The 19,623-nt window shown below is 37.1% G+C and overlaps 1 protein-coding gene across 1 annotated transcript in view; it reads left to right on the top strand.

Annotated features, from left to right (window-relative positions):
* THSD7A (thrombospondin type 1 domain containing 7A) overlaps window positions 1–19,623 on the top strand; it is a 353,632-nt gene that overhangs the window by 308,519 nt on the left and 25,490 nt on the right. Inside the window, exons 14-16 of the mRNA XM_031679614.2 lie at window positions 8,902–9,080; window positions 13,121–13,254; window positions 17,393–17,546. Of these exons, the coding sequence (XP_031535474.1) occupies window positions 8,902–9,080; window positions 13,121–13,254; window positions 17,393–17,546 (467 nt within the window). The remainder of the gene's footprint in view (window positions 1–8,901; window positions 9,081–13,120; window positions 13,255–17,392; window positions 17,547–19,623) is intronic.

Here is a 19,623-nt window from a genome sequence, read left to right on the forward strand (position 1 = left end):
CAAGTGCCTAGGGTCAAATGTAAATAAGGTGTGGAGACCAGCATTGTTTTCTAATAGGCTGCCTGAAGGAGGACTATGGAGGGGATGAGGGAGATTTCACTGCGAGATTTTCTTGCAGCTCCCATTCATGTCATGTGTGATAGAAAAACATCTGGTCTTATCATTTAGTTCTGTGTGCTCCGTGTCACAGAGACCTCAGCTCATCTATTACTTACTTAAAAGGTTTTCAGACTGGACTCCATGGAGCTCCTCAGTCCAGGCTGTCAAACACAGCTGCCAGTGTACCCCATATATTTATTGCGCTTTGTAGCTTTTTAGGAAGAAGTATTTCACTGCTTACAAGAATTCATTATTTTCATCAACAACAACAGATTTTTTTTATATTTGCCTTTTAGCAACAATTTCTGCTATTATATTTTACTCTGTTTCCTTTCACTTGGCCTTTGACCTCCCCCCCGACCCCGTGGCTTAGAGCAGGGATAACACTAATTTCAGTGCAGTGATAATGAGGGGGAATCTTGCTGATATCTGTGGTAATTTTACTAATGTAACTACAGAATTGTTCATCATTTGTGTTATGTTATAAGGTTTTATAATTCGGAAAGGTTCTGAATGACCTATGTGAATCCACATTACAGATTTCTATTATATTAATGCCCTGCAAATCCAAAATAATTGTGAATCTCTATATCCCATTAGTTGAGTTTAGTCTCATTCCTAAAGTATGTGTTTTTCTACTTCAGAACATCATCAAAATGGTCATGTAGTGAACAATACTTATGCATAAGGAATGTTTTTTTTTTAATAAATGCACGAAGAAGGCATTATGTTTTAGACATAAGCCATACCTGTGAGTTCAGAAAGTAACCTGAGAGCACACCAACACATTTATGGGCATTTTAAAGTTAAATTTGAAAGGAAAATCTTTACTTGTGTTTACTTTCTATGTTTATCCCATTTCTTCATAGTCACATTGAAGCCAGTTTAGCCCTTACAAGAAATTTTAGTTTGTTTACGTAAAAACAAAATAGTTTTTTAAAATAGTCGTTTTTTTTTTCAAGAGGTTTATCTGTGTAAGGGTTTCCCCATCCCTTTGCCATAGTTTTGATCTTTAACGCTTTAAAACTTTAAAGTATAACATAATTTGAGAAGAAGAAACTTTAAGTTTGGAGAGTTTTCAGTTTTATTTGTTTAGTTTTGCATTTTTCCATATCTGGAAATGGACATAAAAAAGATCTACTTTTTAAGAAAAGAAAACTGTACAGCTCAAAACACGAATCCAACTTTAATGCATTATGGTTACAACCTGTCTGGATGATATGTTTCTCACTGGTCTGGTAAGAAGCTATACGAAAAAGTTAGTAAGTATAGGCTTAAGTGTCTGAGTCATTCTCCAGAGATTCATAGTTCATATTATCAGAAAGAAAACTCTGGGTAAAGAAACCTATTTAACCTAGTTTAATACAACAGTTTTCCAACTGACTTCACTACAGAACACTTTTTGTAAAAGTTATGCTTAACGCTTATTAGAATCTAACAAACTAGTATTTAAAGGTCATCCTTTGGAAATACTTAAATGGCAATATATGATTTTTGTTGATTGAATGAACAGTGCCCTGCATTGGATCAAGTTAAAAGTAAATCACTCTAATAAATTTCAGTGTTAATTTATTTCTCATTACTTCGTAATTTGAACATTCTGTCAAATACGTTTATATTGCTGACAAAGCCTTGTTTCCAAAGTGAGATTTTAGAACGTTTCTCTGATTTTTAATATAATATTAGTTAAAATTATAAATGTTAAATTTGGGAAGAAAGCCCATTAATGCCTTGATGTATGTAATTACTGCTGAATTTTTTATTTTGGTTAAATAAGTAAACTATAGATACAGGTTCTTGCATAAATATGGTTATTTTCTTTTTTTAATAAGATATACATGTGAAAGTATAATGCAGTTCTGACACTAACTACCTTAGGCCAAACTTCACAGTTAAGGGCTTAGTCCTCTATGAAACTGCTCTCACTTCAGACATGTTCATGCTCCCCAGGTCAACTTTATTCCTGACAAAATGGCTACAGATTTTGGATTCCCACTGCCCGTCAAATTCAGTAATTTGCTAGAGTAATTCAGAGAATTCAGGAAAGCACCATACTTACAATCACAGTTTTGTTAGAGCAAAAGATAAAAATCAGAGCCAGTCAACAGAAGAGACACCTGGGCGAGGTCTGGGAGGGTCCCACACACAAGGCTTCCGTGCTGTCTCCCGTGGAGCCGGGGGCATCACCCTCTTGGCCCATGGATGTGCTTTACCAGCCTGAGCTTTTGTGTCCAGAGTTTTATTATGCAGACATGAGTAATTGAATCGTTGAGTTGAACTCAATTTCTTCTCCCCAGAGGTTGAGAGGATATCATCCAGCTTAAAACCCCAACCATTTAAACACATGGTTGGTCTTTGTGGTATAATCATCCCTCTCCTTAAGATATCTTCTTAGCATAAATTCACACATAGTCCATAAGGGCAACTATAAATAAATCACAGAGATATTCTCATCATCACTCAGGAAATTTCAGGGCTCAGAGCCTGCCTCCTAGGAATCAGGGGAAAAGACCAGCCAAATTCTTTATTATACAACACAGACTTTTAGAGTTTATTCTAAAAAATGGCCTTAATGGTGAACTTGTTCATTCACCATCAGGATGTACTAACTGAATCTGAACGTGCCTAGTCATTGGATGAGCTGCCAGTATTGGAATAGCAGCAAATGCAGAATCCCACAGCAGTTAACACCAATGTTAAAATTTTCTGAGAAAATCTGTAAGTACTTAGCAGTTATGAAGAGATATGCCTTCAGGTGTATATAAAACAAGTAAATATAAATAAACCTAAAATAACATTTTATTGTAGTTATATAAATTTACCTGAACACTTGACTATGAAAATCTTAATTGCCCAGTGTTGATTCATAACTTTTCATACATTGAATATATGAATTTGAGTAGAGCAGTTGATTATAAGAGTTTGGATATATGCATACTAGTTTGGCTTCCCAGGGTTATCAAGTTATCAGTTCTTAAGATTTGATTACAAAAGAATATTCTGTTCATTTTGAAAATATTTTTAAATGAATTTTCTCAATATTTTCAAATCCATGAGAACCACAGTAGATAAACATCTAGCTAAATGTTCTCATTTTCAATTGCAGTTATGTGCACGTAATACACATTTAAGTAGGAGAGATTTTTGAGGTCACTTCTGAGATTAGTCCAGATGTTTCAGATAAAGTGCCAGAGTTGCTCATTCACACAGCTGTAAATCAGAACCAACATTTCCCACATGCTTTCAAAATGAGTTCTTTAATCTGTCAACAGTGCACCTTTCAACAACACAATATAGTAATTGTGAAGATTGTTGAAAGCTACTTTATCTGCACATTCATAATTCAGATGAATGAGGTGATAAGTCCTCTGGTTGCTACTTTAAGCCTGCTCGTGTTTTGTATTCATTTCAACCTGAAGGTAGCAATCAGAACAGATACAGATACAAAAATAAAATCAGAAGTCAGGAGTTTGATTTTTCCATGTGTCATACTCAGTGTTGAGCTACTAAAAGTATTAACACCCTAATTGTGAAGTCATTTATTTTCTTCCAATATTCCTCAGGAACCATAAATTGCTTCAAGATGCCAGCCATTTATTTAGCCCTAAAACACTTCAGATATTTCTGTCTTTCCATCCCCCATGATTGTTTGGCGTTAATTGCCCTCAAAAATGATCTTAGTAGAGAAGGCAGGGGAATGCTCATCTGGCAGTTCACTGGTAGCGTTAAGGATTTTAATTGTACTAGATAAACATGACAGGCAATTATTGAATGTTGTTACACATTAGAAAATTAAAATGGAATGCTAAGCATTATACTCTCTTGCAGTTTTATCTTTATCTCAGTGCCTAATTTGTATCTCTCAGCAGTTTATTAGATTTTCATTTGAGAAATGTTTTTTGCAATACTCTATTGGAAGATCAGACATAAAAATGTTACATCTGCTTACTTAATAATACAATGGAATCAGTCTGCAGTCAGACATGGTACATTTCACCAGTGCCATTGTACTTCAATAGATAAAATGGTAAGAAAGGATTTCCACTTGTCTGTTAGTCTGTAAAGTAGTGACATGAAAGGTCATGTGATTCTACTTTCAACTACAATTACTGAATTATGAAAGGTTAGAGGTTAACTTTTGCAGTCATTTTGATGTTTAGCAAGGTAGAAAATGCAGTTCTTCTAGAAATATTTCAGTAACTTATTACCTTTGAAAATATTAGTGTCCTTTTATCAAAGCTATCGATAATATTTGGAAATAGTTCGGGATTTTTTTAAAATTCATTATACTTTGCTATTTGGTCATAGATGTCTTTGATTTGGAGATGACTCAGTTTGATTCTATTACTATTCTAAATGATTACTATGAAACACAAATTATTACTGACACTATCAGGAGTTACATTTTTAAGTATCTTGTACTGTTGTAGATAAATTCATTTACTGGCTATGCTGATTGAAAAAGAGAATGTGATTTGAAAGTTATTTTCACTTAAAATAGTGAAGTTGGCTTGTTTCCCCACCTCAAACCATAAGTAAAGTCAAAGTAGAAGGTTTAAGTAGATCATGGCAATCTATTTGAAGAATACTCTTTTCAAAATTTTTGTAAACACCCTTGTAAAGTATATTTTCAGTTCTTTTTGGAGCTTTCCTCTGGATTATTACCATTACTCCAGAAGCGTCCTTCGGTATCAGAAATACATTCAAAACTCAACATTAGATCTTCTTTCTGTCTTCAGTGTTTCACAGCTGGCAAAGACCCAACTGGCACATCTGCCCCCTTGAAGATTCTCTGAGACTAATTCCCACTTTTGAGAACCCTTTCATTGCATCCTGCTCTTCACACTGAATTCATGATCTCATCTTTCAAAAAAGTTTCCTTTTATACTTCACTTACAGTTTGCTCATATATAATATGCGTACCCTCTGAGGCATCAAATTCACTCCTAGGAATAAGCCCAACAGAAATGCATACACATGTTCACAGGAAGACATGTTCTAGAATGTTCATAGCAGTACAGTTAATAGTGGTTTGACAAGGAAAAATACCCCAAACTCACCAACAATAGAATGAATTAATAAACCATAATACGGTCACACAATAGAATACTCTGCATCAATTAGAATGAACAGTCTTCAGCCACATTCAACAGTGTGGATGCATCTCACGTCACACTGTAGAGTGAAAGAAGGCTAGCGCGTGTGGGCATGTACTGTATTCCATTTACATAAAATTTTTTTCAAGTAGAACAATTCTAGATTGTGGGAAATCGGGGTAATTGAAGAGGTAGTGATTGGAAGTCAACACAAAAGAAGGTCCTGGAGTATGGTTTCATGGGTGTGTTTGGTAAACTTTATACTTTCGAAAGATGCACTTTTTTGTGTGGAGACTACAGTAAGTTTAAAATAGGGGACGTATATCTTTGACAAAAATATAGGAGATAAAATATAGAAAAAGATGCCCCAAATCTACTTTTCACCCAGATTTTACTTGTTCTTCCTGTGTCTTACAACAGAGTTTCCTAATTTCAGTCCTAAACACACACACACAAACACACACACACACACACACACACAAATGAGTACAAGTAAAACTGGTGAAATTTGAATAGACTCAATGGATTGTATCAATCTTAGTATCTGGGTTGAAATTACACTATAGTGACCATTGTAGGAAACTGGGGAAAGTATACAAAGGACTTGTTTATATTATTTCTTGCAATTGTACGTGAATCTACAGTTACCTTGATCGGAAATTTTTCAGTTGAAAGAGGGTGTGCTGAATAAACACAAGAAATATATCAATTTTGAAAAATCAGACACTAATCTAAGTGAACTGTATCATAATGTCTGGGGTTGCCAAAAACCTGTACTTTAAAGATGTGTTCCAGGTAATTTATAAAGCAAGGCTAGGAAATACTATGCAGTAAATTTGAAATATAGTCAGTTTACAGTGTGTCAGTTTCTAGTATACAGCACAATGCTTCCAATAAAAGAATGACCAAATCTGCTAAAAGAAAAAAAAACAGGAATATATGTATAGGAACATACATATATTCATTTTCATATTCTTTTTCACCATAAGTTACTACAAAATATTCAGTATAGTTCCCTGTGCTATACAGTATGAACTTGTTTATTTTATATATATTAGTATCTGTAAATCTCGACCTCCCAATTTATCCCTTTCCACCCCCTTCTCCCTTTGGTAACCATAAGTTTGTTTTCTATGTCTGTGAGTCTGTTTCTTTTTTATAAATAAGTTCATCTTTTTTTTTTTTTTAGATTCCACATATAAGTGATATAATACGGTATTTTTTTCTCTTTCTGGCTTACTTTACTTAGAATGACATTCTCCAGGTCTATCCATGTTGCTGCAAATGGCATTATTTTACTTTTTTTTAAGGCTGAATAATATTCCTTTGTATAAATATACTACAAATTCTTTATCCTGTCATCTGTTGATAGGCATAACAGGTTGTGTCCATGTCTTGGCTAGTGTAAATAGTGCTGCTGTGAAAATTGGGGTACATGTATCTTTTTGAATTAAGGTTCCCTCTGGATATATGCCCAGGAGTGGGATTGTTGGATTACATGGTAAGTCTATTTTTCGTTTTTTAAGGAATCTCCATACTGTTTCTCATAATGGCTGAACTGAACTACATTCCGACCAATAGTGTAAAAGGGTTCCCTTTTCTCCAGACCCTGTCCAGCATTTATTATCGTTTGTGGACTTTTGAATGGTCATTCTGACTGGTGTGAGGTGATACCTCATTGTAGTTCTGATTTGCATTTCTCTAATAACTAGCGATATTGAGCATTTTTGCATGTACCTATTGGCCTTTTGTATGTCTTCATTGGAGAACTGCTTGTTTAGGTCTTCTGCCCATTTTCAGATTGGGTTTGTTTTCTTATTAAGTTGTATGAGCTGTTTGGATATTCTGGAGACTAAGCCCTTGTCAGTCTCATCTTTTGCAAACTTTTTCTCCCATTCTGTAGGTTGTCTTTTTGTTTTGCTTATGGTTTCCTTTGCTATGAAAAGCTTGTAAGTTTAATCAGGTCCCATTTGTTAATTTTTGCTTTTATTTCTATTGCCTCGGTAGACTGCCCTAGGAGAACATTGCTGGGATTTATGTCAGATAATGTTTTGCCTATGGTTTCTTCTAAGCAGTTTATAGTGTTTTGTATTCTGTTTAAGTCTTTATGCCATTTTGAGTTTATTTTTGTGTATGATGTGAAGGAGTATTCTAATTTCAGTGATTTACATGCAGCTGTCCAGTTTTCCCAACACCATTTAATGAAGAGATTGTCTTTACTTCATTGTATGTTCTTGCCTCCTTTGTCAAAGTTTAATTGACCAAAAGTTTGTGGGTTTATTTCTGGGCTCTCTATCCGAAAAAAAATAATCTTTTCCACAAATTGACCTGGGATAACTTGATAATCACATACAAAAGAATAAAGTTAGTGTTTGATTTCATTTTATGAAATGTTCAAAATAGGTGAATTCTTAAAGATATAAAATAAACTAATGGTTGCCAGGGGGCAGGGGAGGGGAAAATGGGAAGTGACTGATAATAGGTTTAGGGTTTCTCTCTGTGATAAAGAAAATGTTCTGAAGTTAGATGGTGGTGATGGTTGCAAAACTCAGTGAATATATTAAAGAGCAAAACATGAGCTGACTTCTATAGTATGTAAATTATGTCTCAATAAATTAAAAAAAATCTACATAGAGATACCAGTATAAATTGTTTACATTATAGTCATTTTCCAAATCGAATCATTGATGTTGATGTAAAATGGTAAGAGCAGAGTGTTTCCTTATGTCAAGAACAACCCCTCCCCACAGTCAGAGCATTATAGAAGCCAACATTTGACTCTTGACCAAAGGAATTTTGCTTTTTTCACATACATGCCTTGAGAACGATAGAGATAAATTGATACTGTGAAATGCCAGGTTGGTAGTGAGGGACTGGTCAAGGAAAATGCTCCCATTTCTCAAAACAAATCTGTAGCCTATTAAGTTAATTGACTGTGTGATTTGATGGAATGAGTACTGGACTAAACCTCAGAAAACCTGTCTCCATCTCTTACTGTGTGACCTCGCACTTGTCAGTCATCTCTGTATTTGTTTTCTTATCTGTCCAGTAGAACATCAATATCTGCCCCAAACATTTATGATATTTTCAAGAGAACCAAAGGAATACAAGATGTGAAGGTGCTTTGAAATTGACAGCACTGTAAAAAAATATGAGGCATTATTTATTTAACATCTTTCATTTTTCTTCATCAGACTTGATTTTCAATCAAGGGGAAACATAAGGTGCTAAGTTAAATGGTTCCTTTTGAATATTGATTGAGACGGTCTGGCTTTCTTCTTGAGGAAGAATGCTGTGTGGACTCAGACACTTGAACTTGTGTGACATTAACAGATAAGACTTTGTAGAAACTGTTAGGATTTTTTTTTTTTACTGTATCATTCTGACAGCATAAGAATGATATGGCAGCAGACAGGTTATTGTCAATTAAACACGAGCTGTCAGAAAGTCAGAAATGTTGAAGTATGGTGAGCGTGAATCCTAAGCAGATCACATGGCAGCTGCTCAACTGTTATTTTAACAGAGTCGCTGTATGTATGTCATCTTCCTGCAGAATTTAATTTGAGTCCCTAACGACGGAGACATCCTTGTATTTGCATGCTGCTGTCAAGTCAGACTTGGACCTTGTAAATGAGCTGGAGTGGTGGGTGGTGGTAGGCGAGTGACATATGGAGGAGATGGTTCTTGTCTCATTTTCCTCACTCAGGTTACATTGAAGAGGCCTGCATCATCCCCTGCCCCTCAGACTGCAAGCTCAGCGAGTGGTCCAACTGGTCTCGCTGCAGTAAGTCCTGTGGGAGTGGCGTGAAGGTCCGGTCTAAATGGCTGCGAGAAAAACCTTATAATGGAGGAAGGCCGTGCCCCAAACTGGACCACGTCAACCAGGTATCTTCTACCATTGGGAATATGTTGAAGTATTTTTTACATGCACAGTGATCTGATTTTTTTTTAATCCAAAATGGAGAAGAATAAATAATAACCCCTGAAGAAGAAATTTGACCCATTTTGTCTTTAGAATGCCTGAGTAAATTATTAAAATCCCAAATCAGATACATGATCTCTATTCTCACAAGATTTAGTCTCCTGCATATTAAATATAGTTCAATGGAAGTAAAAATGAAATCTACCTTTGAAATAATGTCAAGGTATTTAATCTGTTATAAAATTGTACAACAATTTATCTACAGGGAGCAAGATTGTCTCATTCTTGTAGATGCCCTAGACTCTCAGAAAGACACCTCAGTCACCAACTACATAAATTAAAATCAAAGAAAATATATGAGCTGAGGTCTAAGAGTGGGAAATATATTCTGTACATTTATTTAAATTTGTTTGCTATAAAATAAGAAAGAAATATAAAGATGGCGTCAAAGTAACCTTATATTATCTGTCCATTTGGTCATTGGCCTTTTCAGTCTTACTTGGAACTTCCTTTGACTTCAGATGCATACTTTGTTAGCTGCTGTTCATAGTTGTTGCTCGTGTTCCATTGGAAATAAAAAGTTAAAGATCTAAGGGAGGGAATTGGGACTAATTTAATGTAATATAAGATGCATTAGACAATTATTACCATGTTTACCCTCCATGTGATTTAACAAAGAGTGAATTTCATACAGTATGTGTAGATGTTAGGATGTATGTTGAAATTCAGGTCGCAAATGAGCCAAGTCATATGTGTGAACCTGCCTTAAATATGTAGATATATTTCATACACACATAGATTGTCTAATTTTGATCTTCAGACACACTGTTTACCCATATACACACTTGCCTTCCCAAATTAACCCAAATGTATTCATCACAATAAAAGTAAATTACAGAGAAAATAAAAATAACTTTTGAATAAAAGGATTGAGGACCAAGAAAATGGAGAATTAAATTGCACAGAAGGTACTCTGAAAAAATGTTGATTTTTTTCCCCCAAGTAAAATTGCTGAACTTGCCCTTAAGCATAACTGAAGGTGACTCATACTGCTCTGCTGCCATCTGCTGGTGACTGAGTGTCTCTGTCCTGGCGAATGTCTCCAAAGGAGAAAATTCATGACCCTGATGAGACAGAATGAGTGAAATGTAATATTTCTAATACAAAAGAGTATTTTTCTAGAAGTTTTGAAATCTTGAAATAGCGATAGTAAATTTAAATTTTAATAAATTTTTATCCATGGTTGGAATAAATTCTACATATTTTCTTTCCTTTAGTGTGTATATGTGTATGTCTACAGCCAGTCAGAATTTAAATTCAAATGAGCTATGCTTACCTCAGCATTTTTTTTAACAGTGAATTTGAAAAAGTTCAAATTGATTGTCGCAAGTTGTCTTTGCTATATAAATTCTGTTAACCTAAGCCCTGCCTCTGTCACTCTGATTTAATGTAATGCAGAGTATGATAAGGACATCTGAATACTTGTTCTCAGCCTACTACTAGTGGTATATCGAGACGTTAACAGCTGAAAAATCAAAGCTAAAACAAGAAATAGTAGATTCCTGAGTCTCTGAGCATAAATATTCTACATTTTAAAAATACTAACTTCTAGGGATCAATTTGTTAGTAAAATGTGAGGAAAGTAAAGAATATGCAAAGGTCTGTGTAAATGTTGAAAACCATAAATCATACAGATTTTTACTACAGTTACGCATTCCCCAAGAAGTTATCAGCGGTACTGTGCCTTAAATGATCTCTGAGGTTCCACTTTCCAACTGAGGCACATCCTCATTTCCTAAGAAATACAAGTGGATGGATTGATTAAGATCACCATATTAATCAGTCAGTCAATCAGTCTATAGATAGTCCGTTCACACTTTGAACCACAAGATATTTGCAGTCATTTGTCAGTTCTCTATGATATGTATTTGGAGGTTTACCCAGGTTTCTAAGATTTCTTCATCCTGCCCATCTAATCCTTTCCTTGACTGTGCTGTTTGTAATACGCACTTGTGCATATCAATTAAAAAAAATTTTTTTTGGTTGGGGGGGAGGTAATTAGGTTTGCTTATTTATTTATTTTTAGAGAAAGTGCTGGGTTGGAACCCAGGACCTCATGTATGCTAAGCATGTGCTCTGCCACTTAAGCTGTACCCTCCCCACTGTGTCTCTTAATTTTAAACAACAGTAAAGTTGGTTTTTCTCTTTCAAGGGCTAGGAAAAATGTTCTTATCATTTACCCTAAAAAAAGGCTTTTATCAGTCGATAACATTTGACACTTAGAACACGAGTTCTTCTCATTGAGTATACTGACATTTTTACTTCTTTGTTTCTCTCCTTTTGCTTCATCCCTGTTGAACACTACTCCAGGCCCAGGTAAGAACTTTTAAACTTCATGCTTCCTAACAGAGTGCTGGGGTTTCTTCTTTTTCACTCCTGACTCTCTTCCTGCTGTTTCTTTTATCTTTTACAGGGAAAAACGTCATATTTTCTGTAGCATTTGTCTTCTGCAGCTGTTCCCTTTTCTTTCCCTAGCATGTTCCATGTGTTTTCTCATTTTAACATCAGGGCCTGAGGTGCAGGCGTGGGGGAGAACGAGCTTCGCGTCACCGGCCTGGAAAAGGCAGTGAGGCCTCCTGTTCATGGTCTCCTGCTCCTCAGAGGGAGAGGAGAAGGGGCAGGTGGGCTGCAGGTGGCGGCAGGTGGGCGCTCTGAGCTGGTGTGTTTTCACTCCTGTGTCGGAGACTAAAATGAGAGCCATCAAAGGATTAGGAAAGATGGTGTTTCTCCTTCAGTTTTTCCTTCTCTGCAAGTTGCCGGGCACTGTTTCAGCCGGTGGTATTTAGTCCTGTTTTAATACAACACCCAGAGCGAAGGTGATCACTATGGCAATAAGTGTAGATTCTTACTCTAACAGTGCATTTTTTTTATTCCTAGCTGGAGTAGGTCAGCTTTAGTCACTTTGCTTGGGTGTTTAGTCCACTAAAATTTGCCCAATAGGATGGCTCCAAAGGAGTATTCAGCACTATAATTTCTGAAATTAAAGAGTTATATAAAACTTTCCTGTACTATTTGTGTGTGTGTAGGAAATAGGGTTGAATTTTCATAGATTTTGAAATGATTTTAAAAGACACTTTTCTGTGGTTGAGTCAGCTCTGTTGCAGTGGATTTTGATCTGTTTTTTCCATCCATCTGGTTATTCTTCTTTCTCATTGAAGAAAGAGCATAATTGGTTCATTGTGCTAAAGATCCTGAAACCAGCCACACCACCCTAAGCCTGGGCTGCAAGCCCTTGTGGGCGCCAGAGCACAGACAGCGTGCATTGTTCCACGTGGCCCTCGTTGCCTTGGTCTGTAGCTGTGTAATATGAGACCAACTTCAGACCTTGCTTCCAAGCCCTAAATGAATAAGGGTTAATTAGTTTTAAGATGGCTCTCTTTCATATTAATTATCTTTGAATTTAGTTTCATATATGGAATAGAAAAAATATAAATTCTTATTGGCATACATATTTATTTGGCAAACAAGCCAAATTGTGTGTATTTGAAAACAGCTACTTGTGTATGCGTAGGTAAGTCATCAGTTCGTTTATTCATTCATTCATCTTAGTCAACAAATCTCTGTAGAATGCCTGACCCATGAGCACCTGGGGCTAAATACTGGTCACACAGAGCTGTGAACCAGACATGTGGCCCAGGAAGTTACAGTACTGTGTGGTGAGGGCCAGTCCAGGGAAGGGCAGAGTATGTATGACGTGGTCAGTGAGGACAGAGCTACAACCACCGTGCGATGAAGGAGCAGCAGCACACAGCGCAGCCGGCCTGCCCTTTACTTCTAGAACTCTCCAGAGATTTTCTACATTCCCCTTTTGGAATAATGAACAATAAAGGAGAGGCTTGAGAGTAGCTAAACAAGACTATCGTGATTGCTGTGATGGGAGTGTTCGCACTCGCCGTGGTCGGGTTCCGTGGGGGGAGGTCGCTGAGCACTGTGTGTGTTTCAGGTGTACGAGGTCGTCCCTTGCCACAGCGACTGCAACCAGTACGTATGGGTCACGGAGCCGTGGAGCGTCTGCAAGGTGACCTTCGTGAACATGCGGGACAACTGTGGAGAGGGCGTGCAGACCCGGAAAGTAAGGTGAGGCCAAGCCTGATGGCACAGGCACCTCCCAGTTTCACAGGGGCCGGCGTGGGCTTGCCCTCCTCCCCAGTCTCCTGGATAAGATTGTCTCCAGTTTTATTTTTAGGGAGTCTGTGTTCATGGGAGGCTATGAGGGGATCTGCTCCCTGCAGCAGTTTATGCTGCTCAGCCTTCTGATTCAGGAAGCTTTGCTTCAAGGTGTTCTTCAGGGGAAAGAGCTGCATATTGAGTGCCAGATGAATCAGTGCAGATTTTCCAGCTCTAGTAACCTTTTTCTTAATTTCAAATGTAGTTCTAACTGTATTTTAGTGACAATCCTTTATAAACTCTTGCCCCTTTATGTCAAACTGGCTAACTTGAGAAAAGTCTCACCTGTTCCCCGAAACCTTCGTAAAAACCGCCAGCTGGCTCGCGCCACTCTGTGGCCACGCCATCCAGTAGGGTAGCCACTAGCCATGTGGCTATTTCTCTTTAAATCTAAACTAATTAAAATTAAATAAAATGTGTCTCCTCAGTCACACTAGACACATTTAAGATGCTCAATAGCCAGAGGTGGCTAGTGGCTGTTCTGTGAGACAGCACAGTTTGTCTGTCATCATAGAAAAAGTTCTGTGGAGCAGCCTTGTCTGTAATACCCCACATACCCCTCATTGCTTTGAAAGACCCATCTACATCTCTGTCACCTTCATTAAATCCTGTGAGTTTCTCCAGACCGAGACCCTGTCATATACACAGAAATTCCCTAAAACCCAATACAGCTGTAATACTCATTAAATTATCCCTGCAGCATCTATGTATGATCCTTAAGGATTTTGGAACCTGGGAGACAAGTGTATGAGGCTTTATTATCTCCGCTTGACAGAGTACATTCATAAGTACTAAGTAATGTACCAAGAACACACATCTAGTAAAGTGACAGAGATGGCACTGAGACCCAAGTCTCTTGTCACTCTTTAACTATAACACCTTCTTCTAACTCTGCTGAATGACACACCATAGAGACAAATAGGAAAACATCCAAAATGTGACAGCTCCTGTTGTGAAGAATCCCATTCTCACTCATGACTTAACGTTCCATGAATTTAAGATTCTTAATCTGTCTCAATAGGAAAGTAGAGCAAGTTAGCATTTGTATGATAAAACCTTGGCACACTATGTAAAACTTTGCCTCCAACAAAAATAATCTGTTTCTTTTTTCAAAAGCCCACCTGAATTCTCAAGTTATTTTTTAAGGAACTTGAAAAGGTGAATGGGGTGGGGGACAGGTTAATGAGTTGATGGGGAAACAGGGAAGAAAAAGATTCTGTTTTCTACCAATTTTCTTGCAGATTTAAAATTTCCCTTTCAAATTTAAAAGTATTTTCCTTATATTAAAAATTTTATCAGAGTGGTTTTTTGTTAATAAAAAATAATAATAAAGAATTACTGTTACTTCAGCTTTTTTCGGCAGCTATCGATGTGTATATTGCTTCTTTTTGCTCAGTGAATATAAATTCTCAACATTTCTAAACATGTCTTCAACAAAGTAGCTTTTCAGGTCGATTTGTTTTTTCAGTAAACTTTTTTAATGCAGACAGAGAAAAGAGAAGATCAGTGTTAACTGGCGTCTCCGACCTTCAGGGACGTTCCTTTACTGGCCGGGTTGTACACCTCCCAGGCCTTTTCCTCTGCTGATTGAGGTCGACTGTCCTGTTAGAGGCAGGCACTCGGTGACACTTCAGGACAGATGAGCTCTCTTCCAGAGAGCAGGTTTCGGTGTATGTGCTCTCATTCTTTGTCTTTTAGGGTGGAATGGCATATCAAAGACTGCGTGATACAAGTGGTTCGCCCTGGTGGTTGGGAATATTTTTTCACTGACTTTTTTTAGAATTGCCAGCACCTGCTGATAATAAAAACCAGACAGACGTGGTTACTCCTGTTGTTGCTTTTGCTATTCTCTGCAGATAATGCACACCTTAATGCCACATCTGTGGTAACCCTCAGGCCCTACCTTTGGCCTCCAACTTGGTTCTACACTCTGTTTTGTAATGTAGTTGTTTTCTCACAGCATAATTCCTTCTCCTATGTAGAGGAGAAAGGCCAAGAATTTGAAGAAAGCAAATGACCTTAAAGTGCTTTCCTTTTGGCTCAAAACTTGATCCAAATATTTATTCTGTACTCTGTAGTGATAAAAAAAACTCATTAGTACCAAATTAAATAAAATGTAAATAATCTGAATGTCAACATAAAGGATTTTTTAGCCATTGTGGCACATTCAAGTGATGGGACTCATAGTCATTAAAAATTGTATCTTAGAAAAACAGTTAGAGAAGATGTTCCTAATGTATTGTTGATATTTTTCTTAAATGGTACTACAAATAGTTGATAAAGTTTGCTCCTGTTTAAGGAAATAAAAACATAGGTTTAAATATAATAGTCTGTTAAGAGTGGTTATCTCCAATAGAATTAAGTGAATTTTTAAAAATTTCTTCTTATTTTCCTAAAGTGAATCTATTATCTGTATAAAAATAGGAGGAGAAAAGCTTTGAAAATGAAGTTTTATGTACATAACTACATAATAAAGTATTGAACATCTGTCCTTAATTCAGGATCAATAGATAATTTTGCAAGTTAATCCTCAGATATCATGTCAGTGCCTAACTTGAATGCAGTCTTTTCTTAGCAGCAAATCCAACTTTGGAGACTGAACTGTCCTGTCTGCTCCATGTTCTCTCAAAGCTGCTGTCAACAGAATGTTTTAGAAATGCCACTGAAGCTAGACCTTTTTCCTGGGAAACTAAAATTCTCCCAAAGAAATTTATTATTTATTTTTTTCCTTTAACAATGAAATTAAATAAGTATCTACCTTTGCATATTTTGATTACTTTTTCATACATTTGTTCAATATACCAAAAAAAATGCAGAGGTGGGTATTAGGGTATATATTTTTTTCAGGCTGCATCCCAGTTAAGACATGACCAATAGCATCATTTTCCTGTCTTTGAATACATCCCGCTGGAAAACCACATTTCTATTAAAATCAGCAGCACTGTATAGAAAGATGATCTTACAGAGTAGATTTGTGAAAATGCAACGTCCCTACTGATCGTAAATCCTGGAGAAGAGTTGAGACTCCAGGTATAATTGGTAAGGTAATTCAGTCAGTCATTTAAAACATGGCCATGGGTTTGAGAGGCTTAAGAGCACAAGCCTTCCTTTTCATCCTCGGCAGTGCACTTCTCTTCCCAAACCCATTAGTTTGGTTGACCCTCTCTGAGTTACAGATGAGGGCGCAAGTTTTTCTCTTCTTTTAGTAAAGTACCTGGAGACATTATTAACTACGTAAAAGTGAAGTCTGATACTAGCCACATTAATTAGATTCCCAAGAGATGAGTAAAGGGCACTTAATGTCTGCTTACAATAGAATGAAATGTAATAAAATGTTTGAATTTGTTCTGTTAAAAAGAAAACTAATGAAAAAGGTCAAGATATAGAAAGATCCCAACAACCACGTTTAGAGAATTTATGCTATTACTATTATGATTGTCTCCTCACTTCTGGCTTTCTTTTAAGGTTATCAGCAGGCAGGAGGCTAAAATTCCTTTTTAACTGACAAAACAGTGTGATAAACGCGGTCAGTTGCTTTCAAAACCACTTAATGAAACCTCTCCCTAGGAGAGTTCAGTGTGCCTTGTCTTCCATCATACATGGATCTATCCACTCCATGGAAATCTACCATTACCCTCCAAAGGGAAAAAAAAAAACAGTATATTCCAAAATTGCAACCCCTCTATGTATATCTTTGGACCACTTCTCATTAGTTTCTGCATCATATGTGGGTATAAATGACCCTCTCCTTGCAGAAGAAGACATACAGCATTTACATGCACAGAGTGTACACACAGTGACTGTAACTTTAAAAGATTATGATGATACATAAAAGCATAGATTTTTAAATCATACTGAAGCTCTGTCACTATTTATGGGAGACCAAGATCCTTTTATGTCTTTATGTTTGGTGAATTTTACTCATAAAATGCAAAGCTTCCCATCCCCTAGCCCCATGGTGATGTCTTAAGAAAAACCAAACATCTTATGGGTTGGCCATTGTTCTGATTGTCATGGTTTCTTCACTGATAGATGTGTTTTCTTCTAGATGCATGCAGAACACAGCGGATGGCCCTTCTGACCATGTAGAAGACTACCTCTGTGACCCGGAAGAGATGCCCCTGGGCTCTAGAGAGTGCAAATTACCATGTCCTGAGGATTGTGTGGTATCCGAATGGGGCCCATGGACCCAATGCACTTTGGTGAGACGATTAATCATTTTTTAATATAGAGTTTGCTCAGTTCCTTACCACTAAAGCTTCAAAGATAGTATTAAGAAAGTAACAATTTGGGTACTAAATGAGTTACCAAATTAGTTACCAGATCAAAGTGTGTTGTTGGCTACTTCATTCTTTTCTGGCTGCCATTTAAAAGTCAGCAGTGTTTTGAACACACTAAAACAGTTTGCGCTCTTGCAGGCTTTCTGCTCTTCCACCACCCTCCTAAACCCAGCACAAGATGCCTTTGGATGGCTTATGAATACACAGCATGCTAAAAGCTGCAGTGGGGATAATGGTTCCCTCCGGGTAAGGGGAAAAGAGTGATGCCCTAGTAAAGGTACTTTAACGGTGTCAGGTTATTATTGTCCCTTGCTTTTTGTCCAATCCATTTTATTTAAATTGTAGGAATAGTCTTTCAGACCGTGGGGGTACAGCAGCAGGAGTAGTGACATGAAAATGCAAAAGATTCTGGTAAGAACGGGAGTGGAAAGGAGAAAGCTGTACATCAGTGAATCTCTTTCCACACACTGACTCTGAGTCTCTTTGGCCCTGCAGAGCCAGCTGGGAATTTCCAATCCCACAGAGCTTCTAGATTTTAGCAGCCCGCAGGGGTGCTTCCATGGGACCCTGGCAAGAGAGGCATGTGAAACAGAACTGGCTGCTGATGTGGGAAATGTGGCTTATCCTTGGCCACTTCTGTAAAGCTATACACTTAAAAACAGCATCAAAAGCACAGGATAAAAATGCATCTAATGTGGAGTTAATTTGCCGAAATACAACATAGGACAGATGCATGTTTTCAAAGAGAAATTAATTTTCTGGTTCAGTGTTAACATTATTAAACATGCTGATTAGCAGCCAGCAGATACAGCAGGGACCAAACAAGGCCGGCAGGTGACTTGGATTCAGGTTAAATTATAGTAACAGTAAAGAATCAGCTGCCTCGCGAGGGCTTGCAGATGATTTTCCATTTGCATTCCACAGCGTCAAATCTGAGTCACTCTTTCTGCTCTTAGTAACCAAGTGTTTTCAGAACAAGACAGTGCCAGTAGAGTGGCAAGCCCGTCTTCTTGAGTGCTAGGTTGTGTTCGTGTGCATGTATGTGTGCGCATTAGGGAGTAAGGGTCACTAATAGCTAGTTATTTAAAGTCATCCTTAAAACAGTTTTTCAGGTCTGAGAAACTGTTGTTAGACAGGTAGGTAGATAGATACATTAATTTATTATAACGTCTATATTAGCGATCTGTAATAATTAATGATCACTTGTGTGTGGGTGCTGTGATGTATCCCTTTTTTTTACCTTTTTTTAATTGAAGTATCGTCAGTTCACAAGGTTTTATTAGTTTCTGGTGTACAGTATAGTGGTTCAGTTATCTATATGTTCCTTTTCATACTCTTTTTCACTATAAGCCATTACAAGGTATTGAATATAGTTCCGTGTGTTATACAGTAGGTCCTTGTTATTAATCTACCTTATATACAGTAGTATCTACAAATCCTGAACTCCCAATTTAGCCCTCCATCCCACCCCTTCTCCCTTACCAGTGACTTATCTATCCATAGTTGACAGACTCTTTTTGTCAGGGTTTTATTGAGAAATAATTGATAGACATCCCTCTATATTAAAGGCAGATAGCATGATGGTTTTATTTACATATATTATGAAATGATTAACATAATAGGTTCACCTAGCATCCATCTTCTCAAATAGGTATAATAAAAAGAAAGAAGAAAGGAAACAAATTTTTCTGCTTTTGGTGAGAACTGTTAAGATTTACTGTCGTAACAGCTTTCCTGTCGCACAGCAGTGTGAGCTACAGTCAGGTTGTACATTACACCTCTACTACTTATTATAACCAACTGGAACTTTGTAGCCTTTGACCACTTTCCTCCACTTCTCCCTCCTCCCTACCCCCGTCTCTGCAACCACGATTTTGATCCTTTTCTGTGAGTTTTGTTTTGTTTTAGATTCCATGTGTAAGTGAGATCACAGAGTATTTGTCTTTCTCTGTCTTATTTCATGTAGCACAATGCCTTCCAGGTCCATGTGTGTTGTCAC

Source organism: Vicugna pacos, chromosome 7 (assembly GCF_048564905.1).
Source record: "Vicugna pacos chromosome 7, VicPac4, whole genome shotgun sequence".
NCBI lineage: Eukaryota > Metazoa > Chordata > Mammalia > Artiodactyla > Camelidae > Vicugna > Vicugna pacos.